The 12,472-nt window shown below is 48.7% G+C and overlaps 1 protein-coding gene across 1 annotated transcript in view; it reads left to right on the forward strand.

Moving 5' to 3' along the window:
- ACSF3 (acyl-CoA synthetase family member 3) overlaps positions 1-12,472 on the forward strand; it is a 72,853-nt gene that overhangs the window by 26,654 nt on the left and 33,727 nt on the right. The window contains exons 5-6 of the mRNA XM_089692391.1: positions 953-1,098; positions 8,430-8,542. Coding sequence (XP_089548517.1) covers positions 953-1,098; positions 8,430-8,542 — 259 coding nt within the window. The remainder of the gene's footprint in view (positions 1-952; positions 1,099-8,429; positions 8,543-12,472) is intronic.

Consider the following 12,472-nt stretch of genomic DNA (forward strand, 5'->3'; position numbering starts at 1 on the left):
ATCAGGACCCTCCTTTCTCCTGCCGGTGACCCCTCTAGTGATAGGATCTATATAGAGGAATCGGGACCTCCTTCCTCCTGCCGGTGACCCCTCTAGTGATAGATCTATATAGAGGAATCAGGACCTCCTTTCTCCTGCCGGTGACCCCTCTAGTGATATAAAGATCTATATAGAGGAATCAGGACCTCCTTCCTCCTGCCGGTGACCCCTCTAGTGATAGGATCTATATAGGGGAATCAGGACCTCCTTCCTCCCGCTGGTGACCCCTCTAGTGATAGGATCTATATAGGGGAATCAGGACCTCCTTCCTCCTGCCGGTGACCCCTCTAGTGATATAAAGATCTATATAGAGGAATCAGGACCTCCTTCCTCCTGCCAGGGACCCCTCTAGTGATAGGATCTATATAGAGGAATCGGGACCTCCTTCCTCCTGCCGGTGACCCCTCTAGTGATAGGATCTATATAGAGCAATCAGGACCTCCTTCCTCCTGCTGGTGACCCCTCTAGTAATAGGATCTATATAGAGCAATCAGGACCTCCTTCCTCCTGCCGGTGACCCCTCTAGTGATATAAAGATCTATATAGAGGAATCAGGACCTCCTTCCTCCTGCCGGTGACCCCTCAAGTGATAGGATCTATATAGAGGAATCAGGACCTCCTTCCTCCTGCCGGTGACCCCTCAAGTGATAGGATCTATATAGAGGAATCGGGACCTCCTTCCTCCTGCCGGTGACCCCTCTAGTGATTGATCCTAGAATTCTATTCGCTGTCCCCACTGCCTGGTTCACACTGTTTGCTCGTTTTGCAATCATCTTCTTGTCTTGGATTGTGTTTTGTAGAAGCGATGGATTTCCAGGATCAGCTGACTTGGAAGCTCACCAATCGGCTGCATGCTTTGTGGTGTTGACAAGATAAAGTATCTTTGATAAAACTGCTGATTTCCTCCCTTCAGGTTAATGGTGTGTGGATCCTCGGCTCTGCCTGTGCCAGTTCTGGAACGATGGCTGGAGATCACCAGTCACACCCTCCTGGAGAGATACGGCATGACAGAGATTGGCATGGCTTTAACCAATCCGCTAAACGGACCAAGAGTGCCAGGTAGTCGCTTCTGTGTCAATGTTTTACAACAAAAAATGCAGTTCGGTCTGCAGTATTCTCCTCTCTGTTACTGTCCTCTGGACTAGCCTGCTCCTCTGTAGACTAGCCTGCTCCTCTGTAGACTAGCCTGCTCCTCTGTGGACTAGCCTGCTCCTCTGTGGACTAGCCTGCTCCTCTGTGGACCAGCCTGCTCCTCTGTGGACCAGCCTGCTCCTCTGTGGACTAGCCTGCTCCTCTGTGGACTAGCCTGCTCCTCTGTAGACTAGCCTGCTCCTCTGTAGACTAGCCTGCTCCTCTGTGGACTAGCCTGCTCCTCTGTGGACTAGCCTGCTCCTCTGTGGACTAGCCTGCTCCTCTGTAGACCAGCCTGCTCCTCTGTAGACCAGCCTGCTCCTCTGTGGACTAGCCTGCTCCTCTGTGGACTAGCCTGCTCCTCTGTAGACCAGCCTGCTCCTCTGTAGACTAGCCTGCTCCTCTGTAGACCAGCCTGCTCCTCTGTAGACTAGCCTGCTCCTCTGTGGACTAGCCTGCTCCTCTGTGGACTAGCTTGCTCCTCTGTGGACTAGCCTGCTCCTCTGTGGACTAGCCTGCTCCTCTGTGGACTAGCCTGCTCCTCTGTGGACCAGCCTGCTCCTCTGTGGACCAGCCTGCGCCTCTGTGGACCAGCCTGCTCCTCTGTGGACCAGCCTGCTCCTCTGTGGACCAGCCTGCTCCTCTGTGGACCAGCCTGCTCCTCTGTGGACCAGCCTGCTTCTCTGTGGACCAGCCTGCCCCTCTGTGGACCAGCCTGCTCCTCTGTAGACCAACCTGCTCCTCTGTAGACCAGCCTGCTCCTCTGTGGACTAGCCTGCTCCTCTGTGGACTAGCCTGCTCCTCTGTGGACTAGCCTGCTCCTCTGTGGACTATCCTGCTCCTCTGTGGACTATCCTGCTCCTCTGTGGACTATCCTGCTCCTCTGTGGACTATCCTGCTCCTCTGTGGACTATCCTGCTCCTCTGTGGACTATCCTGCTCCTCTGTGGACTATCCTGCTCCTCTGTGGACTATCCTGCTCCTCTGTGGACTATCCTGCTCCTCTGTGGACTAGCCTGCTCCTCTGTGGACTAGCCTGCTCCTCTGTGGACTATCCTGCTCCTCTGTGGACCAGCCTGCTCCTCTGTGGACCTGTCTGCTCCTCTGTGGACCAGCCTGCTCCTCTGTGGACCAGCCTGCTCCTCTGTGGACCAGCCTGCTCCTCTGTGGACCAGCCTGCTCCTCTGTGGACCAGCCTGCTCCTCTGTGGACCAGCCTGCTCCTCTGTGGACCAGCCTGCTCCTCTGCGGACCTGCCTGCTCCTCTGTGTGCCAGCCTGCTCCTCTGTGTGCCAGCCTGCTCCTCTGTGGACCAGCCTGCTCCTCCGTGGACCTGCCTGCTCCTCCGTGGACCGGCCTGCTCCTCTGTGGACCGGCCTGCTCCTCTGTGGACCGGCCTGCTCCTCTGCGGACCTGCCTGCTCCTCCTGGGACCAGCCTGCTCTCCAGCACTGTTCCTCTTCTGGGCTCAATGACACTTAGGGGTTGATTTACCAAAGGCAATTAGACTGCACTCTGCAAGTGCATTTGCTCCAGAGCTTAGTAAATGAGCAAAAGCTCTGTCATCCAATCACGTGCAAGCAAAAATGCTTTTTTGTTTTTTTAATGTTTCTTGCATGTGATTGAGTATTTTTGGCAAAGGGAAGTTTTACTTCATTTTCTAAGCTCTGGAGCAACTGCACTTGCTGAGTGCAATTGCACTTCACAAAGTGCGCAGTCTAATTGCCTTTAGTAAATCAACCCCCTAGTGTCATCAAATCCACTTCATCTGAGTGCAGGGTGACATGGACCTGCTCCTTGGAGGGGAACATCACCATGGCACTCTACATGCAAAGTACGATGATACACTTTGCATCGTTAAAGGTCACCCAACACCGGAAAAGAGGTGAAGAGGACCGGGATTCTGCATATTACATCACTGATCTGAAGACAGCTAAAAAAGAAAAGTAAAACAAAGCTCAAAAATATATGTTGGGGGGGCAGGGTGAATCCAGGATGGTGATGGTATTAGGACTGGATCCAAAGATATCACATGACTAGCCGGAAGACCCCTGGGTTTAAGGCCAGAGTCTCCAAACGTTCTAAACAAAGGGTCGATTTACTGTTTATCAGACTTTAGAGGGGCCAGACTGTGGCCAGCTGGAGAAGCAAATGCCCTGGTGTCAGTGGGTGTAGATAATGTCTCAGGCTTGGTGGTCAGTAGGAGTAAAATAATTATATAGCTCCTGGTTAGTAGGAGTGGGAGGATCAGTGCACCATCATTGATGTCAGTGGGAGAATCAGTACACCATCATTGGTGTCAGTAAGAGGATCAGCGATCCATCATCGGTGTCAGTGGGAGGATCAGCGATCCATCATCGGTGTCAGTGGGAGGATCAGCGATCCATCATCGGTGTCAGTGGGAGGATCAGCGATCCATCATCGGTGTCAGCGGGAGGATCAGCGATCCATCATCGGTGTCAGTGGGAGGATCAGCGATCCATCATCGGTGTCAGTGGGAGGATCAGCGATCCATCATCGGTGTCAGTGGGAGGATCAGCGATCCATCATCGGTGTCAGTGGGAGGATCAGCGATCCATCATCGGTGTCAGCGGGAGGATCAGGGGTTTGCTGGCATTGACACATGTATGGCTTGGGTTTCCTGGGAGTGACACATGTATGGCCGGGGTTTGCCGGGAGTGGCACATGTGTGGCCAGGGTTTGCCGGGACTGGCACATGTATGGCCGGGGTTTGCCGTGAGTGACACATGTGTGGCCGGGGTTTGCCGTGAGTGACACGTGTGGCCGGGGTTTGCCGTGAGTGACATGTGGCTGGGGTTTGCCGGGACTGGCACATGTATGGCCGGGGTTTGCGGGGACTGGCACATGTATGGTTGGGGTTTGCCGGGAGTGACACATGTATGGTTGGGGTTTGCCGGGAGTGACACATGTATGGCTGGGGTTTGCCGGGAGTGACACATGTATGGTTGGGGTTTGCCGGGAGTGACACATGTATGGCTGGGGTTTGCCGGGAGTGACACATGTATGGCTGGGGTTTGCCGGGAGTGACACATGTATGGCTGGGGTTTGCCGGGAGTGACACATGTATGGCTGGGGTTTGCCGGGAGTGACACATGTATGGCTGGGGTTTGCCGGGAGTGACACATGTATGGCTGGGGTTTGCCGGGAGTGACACATGTATGGCTGGGGTTTGCCGGGACTGACACATGTATGGCCGGGGTTTGCCGGGAGTGACACGTATGACCGGGGTTTGCCGGCTCTTTGGAAGGCAGAGGTTGAAATAAGATCTCTGGCTGTTCAATCACGAGCCTTGGCGTGCCGAAAGAGTTAACTGCTGCCTTTGCCTGAGTTTCTCTCTCTGTTCCGCACAGAATTATGAATTATTCATGGGCAGCTCACGCCTCTCCGGGTCTAATCAGGGCTTTAATTGGAGGTTTAGATCACAGTTGGCTAATGGCTGCTCCAGCAGGGACCTGGTGCATTGTGACAGGCGGATCACAGTGCGTCTTATCACCGGCCTGTCTCAATTCTCCGAGGGCCCCTCCACACACAGCAGCATGTGGACCCCCCTGAGCCCAGCACATGCAGCATCCTCAATTACACAGCTCCGCTCTCAGCGAGGAGGGTGGAGGGCTGAAGCGTTCAGCGAGGGCGTCCGCCTGTTCTGTATAGCGGGGTGATGGGTGTCGGGTTTTAGCTCATAGTTTTAGGCGCAGCATATTTATTTGAAAAATGCAGCAGAAAAGCAAATCTATAGTGTAAATCCAGAAAAAGTATGATCAGCGTAAAGAGCAACCGTGAGATGTTCACACAGACCTCCATTTCCTGTTCACAGCCGTCTGTTTTATAAATGCCCCTTTGCAGGGTAACTTTCCTGCCCCGCCTCAACTTCAAAGGGCATGAAAAGTCAAGCTTTGTATATTTTATTCCCATCTATCCTTCTGTTATCTCAGAACATTCCTTAAAGCTGAATTCTAGGCAGATATAAAAAGAAACAAGTAACTCAGGGATGTACTTCTCACAGGATAAGTTCACCTTTAGTAATAAAACAAAAAAAACGCACATTATTTTACAGGTAAAAAAAGCTGCATTTATTATTATTTTTTTATATACTGCAGCCTGTAAAGTATTGCACCCGTGATCAGCTTATTGCAGGTGCAATGGCGGGATCCTGCAGACACTCGGTACATCTATCTGCCCATAACCCCCACACCTCCAGTACCTCAATACACCCCCATACCGCAATACCCCCCCCATACCTCCAGTACCTCCCATACCCCAATACCTCCCATACCTCAATACTTCCCACACCCCAATACCTCCAATACTTCCCATACCCCAATACCTCCAGTACCTCAATACACCCCCGTACCGCAATACCCCCCCCCCCCGTACCCCCAGTACCTTAATACCTCCAGTACCTTCCATTCCCCAATACCTTCAGTACATCAATAACTTCAAGTACCCCAATATCTCCCATACCCTAATATTGCCCATACCCCAATACCTCCAGTACCTCAATACACCCCCGTAGCGCAATACCCCCCTCCGTACCTCCAGTACTTTAATACCTCCAGTACCTCCCATTCCCCCATGCCTCCAGTACCTCAATACACCCCCGTACCGCAATACCCCCCCCCCCCCGTACCTCCAGTACTTTAAAACCTCCAGTACCTCCCATTCCCCAATACCTCCAGTACATCAATAACTTCAAGTACCCCAATATCTCCCATACCTCCAATACCTCCAATACTGCCCGTACCTCCCATACCCCAATACTGCCCATACCCCAATACCTTCAGTACATCAATAACTTCAAGTACCCCAATACCTCCCGTACCTCCAATACCGCCCATACCTCCATACCTCCAGTACATCAGTTACTTCAAGTACCTCAAAATCTCCAGTACCTCCCAATATCTCCAGTACCTCAATATCTCCCATACCCCCAATACCTCCAGTACCTCAATACCCCCCGTACCTCCAATACCTTGAGTACCTCCAATATCTCCCGTACCTCCAGTACCTCAATACTTCCCATACCTCATTACTTCCCCTACCGCTAATATCTCCCATACCTCTAGCACCTCCCATACCTCCAATATCTCCCATACCTCCAGCACCTCCCATACCTCCAATATCTCCCATACCTCCAGCACCTCCCATACCTCCAATATCTCCCATACCTCCAGCACCTCCCATACCTCCAATATCTCCTATACCTCCAGCACCTCCCATACCTCCCATACCTCCAGCACCTCCCATACCTCCAATATCTCCCATACCTCCAATATCTCCCATACCTCCAGCACCTCTCATACCTCCAGCACCTCCCATACCTCCAATATCTCCCATACCTCCAATATCTCCCATACCTCCAATATCTCCCATACCTCCAATATCTCCCGTACTTCCAGTACCTCAATACTTCCCGTATAGACAGACAGGCACTGGGCGGTGCATTATAGTAACATGTTGCACCCTAACTATGGATGTAACATGCTACAGAGGTAAACTTATCCTTAAAACAACTATCAGATGGATCTGTTCTACTGAGAATGTAATTACCTGCATTTGGTATCAGGTGCTATTGTACCGCAGTACTTAGACTGGGAGAAGGAGGAGGTACACTGTGGACCAATCAGGTGTGCTACAAGCACATGTGCTGATAAGATGCATGCTGAAAGAATGAGAGAGGGTGGGGGTGACCTAATCAGCTTGCCGCTGATTCTTTACTGTCCAATCACTGTCCAGGAGACCTAGCTGGAACTCAAAACTAGACTGCTATACTGCAAGGATGAGTTTTCTATTACTCCCGCTGTGGGAAAAACAAACATCCCGAGTCCTAAATGATCCCAGCTGCTGCTACGACTTGTTCCCCAAAAATACACAATGAACCAAAGTATGCTTTTTACTTTCCTATACCTTGATATTGTAAGGATTGCCTTGAAAGAAATGCATATGATGTATGTATGTAAGTATGTAAGTATGTATGTTTCCATAGGTCTAGTTATATGCAGAGTGTATTCAGACTGTAGAACTGTATTTTTTTTTTTTACATGTCAATTTCCTGCTTTATAAAAAGAAATATTGCATGTAAATGTTTCTATTTACCATATGCAGCCCACAGGTGGCGTACTTCAGGTTTCCAATAGAGCCTTTTGGTGGTGACCTGAAATCCCTGTCTTGTAAATAGATCTAAATGCAAGATAACAAATGACAGTGAATGGCAGCTATGTGTGTTTTTTATGCATGTTATTTTACCGCAGATGGGATATAGCGGGAACAGAAACATTTAGCAGTGGTACAGTTCAGTGCAGAGCTGTTGGCTGTTAAGGACACAGCGGGTGCCAGCTCCTTAACGGCAAGCTATTTTCTGGTTGATAAGGACATGGTGGGTGCTGGCTCCTTAATGACCAGGTATTCTCTGGTTGATAAGGACACAGCGGGTGCCAGCTCCTTAACGACCAGCTATTTGCTGGTTGATAATCACGTGGTGGGTGCCAGCTCCTTAACGACCAGCTATTTTCTGGTTGATAAGGACATGGTGGGTGCTGGCTCCTTAATGACCAGGTATTCTCTGGTTGATAAGGACACGGTGGGTGCCAGCTCCTTAACGACCAGCTATTTGCTGGTTGATAAGGACGTGGTGGGTGCCAGCTCCTTAGTGACCAGGTATTCTCTGGTTGATAAGGACACAGCAGGTACTAGCTCCTTAACGACCAGCTATTTTCTGGTTGATAAGGACGTGGTGGGTGTCGGATCCTTAACGACCAGCTATTTTCTGGCTGATAAGGACGTGGTGGGTGCCGGATCCTTAACGACCAGCTATTTTCTGGTTGATAAGGACATGGTGGGTGCCGGCTCCTTAACGACCAGCGCTATTCTCTGGTTGTTAAGGACACCAGCAGGTGCCAGTCCCTTAACAAACAGCGAGTATTCTTTAAATACCATGTGGCTAGACCACCCCTTCTTGAACAATTTGGTTTTTGTATACTTTTTTTTTTTTTTAGTGATTTGACTTTGAGACAGGTTCATGCAGTATTTACTGAGCATTTCTTAGTTTTTGCAGTAAACGCAGCATAAACCTGTAGTGAATTTTTTTTATATCGAATGAGATATTTGAGTAAAATGTGTCACATGACCCACATATCTCATGCGATATGCTTTTTGTGAATTGACCCCCATAGAGTATAGTAGAAGACCTTGCATACCAGGCTGAATGACATTTGGTCACATGTATGTTCTCATGTGTCTTTCAGGATCAGTGGGCAATCCCTTACCCGGTGTAACAGTCCGTATCACTACTGAGGCGCCTCAAACCCACGGTGTGTCCTACACCGTCTTTGCTGAAGGAGATGTCAATGGAACTAAGGTAAGTGATGGGGGCAGACCCTCTGCCTGATCGGTGACGTAGTATTCTAGCAAAGCCCCCGACCTTTACATAGCTAATCAATAAATGACGTGGTGAATACTGGCGGAATGAGTTTTCGTGTGATTGGGCAGGGCTTAAAATTTCAAGTCCTGAGCTACTAGTCAGGCCTTAGAGTTACTTGCCACCAACAAAGACACACGAACAGATACACCTGTACACACACAGACATGTACATACATACACACACACACACACACACACACCCAAACATACACATACAGGCACATACATACACGCATACACAGAAGTACACATGCACAGACACATGTACATACATACACAGACACATGTACACACATGTATGTACAAACACACACATGTACATGCACACACAGACACATGTACACACACACATACATGTACATACACGCAGACACATGTACACATACACACAGACACATGTACAATTGTACATGCGTACACAGACACACACAAACACATATACATACACATACATACACACACAGGCACATATAGACATGCATACACAGAAATACACATGCACAGACACATGTACATACATACACAGACACATGTACACACATGTACGTACATACACACATGTACACGCACACACAGACACATGTACACACACAGACACATTTACACACACACATACATGTACATACACGCAGACATGTACAGATACACACAGACACATGTACAATTGTACATGCGCACACAGACACACACACACACAAACACACACATGTACACGTACACACACACACCCATAAAAAGTTGCAGTACTTCGTTGTTCACTCACAGAGCCGGGTACTGCACTCTAGGGGGAGGCAGAGAGCACAGCACACACTCCTTGCTTTGCTTTCACTGCGCTCAGCTATTGAGCAGTCTGACAGCTCCCAGGGCCAATGACAGATCCGGCCTGAGCTCCGAGCCTGGGGGACACACTCGCCCCCACCATAATTTCCACTCGCCATTGGCAAGCAGGCGAGTGGAAATTTCAAGCCCTGTGATCGGGGATGTTTAAAGCCAAACTTCAGGAACTGCGCACCCCGGTATACGAACAGCGAGGGTTCAGCTGAGGTGATCATCAAAGTTTCCTTGGCAAGATGAGTCTTTGGCAATCTGTTCTTACCATAGACGTTTCCCATACTTCCGAAAGGCATGTTAGGCTCAGCAGGGAACAAGATTGGCTTCTGATTTTATTTATTCTTTCAACAGATGGCTGTAAGTGAAATGACACCATCGCAACTTGTTGAGTTTTTTTTTGTTTTTTCTCTCCTGGCAGAAATATTGCGACATCAATATTAATTTGGAAATAAAATTTCACTGAGAATTGATATTCACGGGTGTTAAGAAAAAGCAAATAATCCAAGCAGCTCACTTGGATGTAACAAACAGCTGAGGTTATGTGGAAAGTGCAGCAACCCCGAGCCAATAGTGTGCAGTCTAATGAAGACCGGTCAGTGATAGATGATTTCTGATTGGCTGCGGTCAGTTGTTACACACTTCCCATTGCCTGAAGGCTGATTTCACAATACTGCGCTTGAAAACACGCTATGCGTTTTACAATCCGTGCATAGCGCGTTTTAAATGTGTTGTGATTAAAATTTGACGCAATGTATATGCAGCGAATATCTGGTTTTTCGGGACGCCAGCAGGTGCCGGCTCTGCTATTCATTGGTTAAGTAGTCAGCACCCACCAGCGTCCTAAAAGCGGAGCTCCGCCCAAAACGCCTGGAAATTAGCCCTGGGATCGCGGTGCCAAGCACTCCCAGGGAGCGCGCACAGGGAATAGATGCGGGAGGACGTTTTTTTTTTTTTTTTTTATAAAAGTGAACTCTGCTACACTCTATTTAAAGAGAAAGTAGCCACATAACATTTCTTGTAATTTCAGAAAAAAAAACATTTGTCCTTTCTCTAAGAAATTTCTGTTTTCGGGGGGGATAGCATGGCTCTAACAGTCAACCACCTATAGAAGAATTTACTAGGGGCGTTCAAGTCAAACCGTGGCTTTTGAGCTGTCTATGATAAAAGAGACAAATTTAAAGAAGTTGAAACTGCATTTATTTTTTGGCGTACTCCCCTGCTACATTTATACACTTATCCCAGCGTGTAACTAATGCCTGGAAAGCCTCGGCATAGAAAGATTTGTCGGGACGCCTGAACCCTCCTAGGACAGCCGGCTTCACTTCCTCATCATCGTGTTCACCGTTCCCACAGAAAGATTCGTCTCTTGTGCAATTTCACGATCGATGATCCAGGATCAGGCGTTCCATGCGCTGAATGTTCAAAGGAATGACTGCTGTGGGCCAGGATTTTATAAGCGAAACAACCCCCCCTAGATGGGACTTTAAAGGCATCACTAAAATGAGTAAAAATGACATCAATCTTTATTGAACATCGATGAATATTAGCCATAAAACACTGAATAGGCGATGATTACAAATGAGTACAATAGTACCGTACAAAATTGTGTCGACCTAACAGAGTTCCTAAACAGCAACCAACGCGTTTCAGAGTAAATCCACTCCTCCTTCAGGGTGCATGAAAACATATGGATTCTAAAGACTGAAACATATATATTACAGTCATGCAACAACTCTGTCTACAACTGTCAACAGAATTACTGTATACTTATCAAAAATACAATACTCACAGCATATTCTAATGGAGGCCAAATAGAAAATATCAATAATCGAGTTTCCACCATATTAAAAACATTTGGTGTATAGCAGGCATGTCCAAAGTCCGGCCCGCGGGCCATTTACGGCCCGGGCGTCGGTTTAATACGGCCCTCCAACAGCCCTCCCTGCTCTGTGTAATGTGGCCCTCCCACGGCCCTCTCTTCTATGGCAGACAGTCTTCTGCTTGAGAGCAGAGGGCAGTGCGCATGCCTGACTGCGGCACGTTCTCCCTGATCTGTGAAAATGCGGCTGTCGCACGGCCCTCCCTTCTGTGGCAGACAGTCTTCTGCTTGAGAGCAGTGCGCAGTGCGCATGCCTGACTGCGGCACGTTCTCCCTGATCTGTGAAAATGCAGCTGTCGCACGGCCCTCCCTTCTGTGGCAGACAGTCTTCTGCTTGAGAGCAGTGCGCATGCGTGACTGCGCCGCGCTGAGAGCGACAGAGGGCGGTGACGTCAGGGCCGAGCTTCCAGCGTGAAGTGTGTTTCTCTTCCCCTCCCGCCTGCCGAGCAGAGACTTCAGCTCCAGCTACCTTTTTCACCCTTCACATTAGTGCAGGTAAGTTTTTTTAAAATGTATTTTCAATACATTTTGAAAACTCAGCTGTCAGTTGATCTTAATGTTATGAAATGAAAAGTATGTCGTTTGCAATTAACTTGGCATAAAATAATTTATTTGCATTTAATTGTAATGGTTCAAAGAATGTTCGGAAAAATGTTCGGCCCTCCCCCATGTTCACTTCATCCAATCTGGCCCTCTTTGAAAAAAGTTTGGACACCCCTGGTGTATAGCCAAGTTTGTGTTTCCTCCCCAGGTCGCATCCTGACAAGCATAAATAAAGAAATACAAATGTAGCGCTACTCATGAAAATAAATAAAATAAATAGAATACAAATGTGAAAGTGAAAACACTGTGTAAAATAAAAAACATAAGTGGAATAAACTAATAATGCTCAATAGGAGGAGCCTCTGCACGCCTTGACGTTACGCCACCGGATCAGGAGGTCCGGTGGCCATCACTTTTTACCCACTGCCCTCACATCTCAGCCCAGCATTCCAGGAGTCCACCCAGGCAGGAGAAGTTGGGATATAGGTCCAGGTCATCATCTCTGGCAGCCGTTACCCCATTTACCACCAGAGGGCACCTTCACCATCAGGCTGTACCTTCACGGGACTTCCGGCTTCATGGAATTTCTATGTGCACATTAAATTGCACTTCCG

The sequence above is a fragment of the Staurois parvus genome, unplaced genomic scaffold (assembly GCF_062004578.1).
Source record: "Staurois parvus isolate SC_StPar_1 unplaced genomic scaffold, SC_StPar_1.0 ptg000584l, whole genome shotgun sequence".
NCBI lineage: Eukaryota > Metazoa > Chordata > Amphibia > Anura > Ranidae > Staurois > Staurois parvus.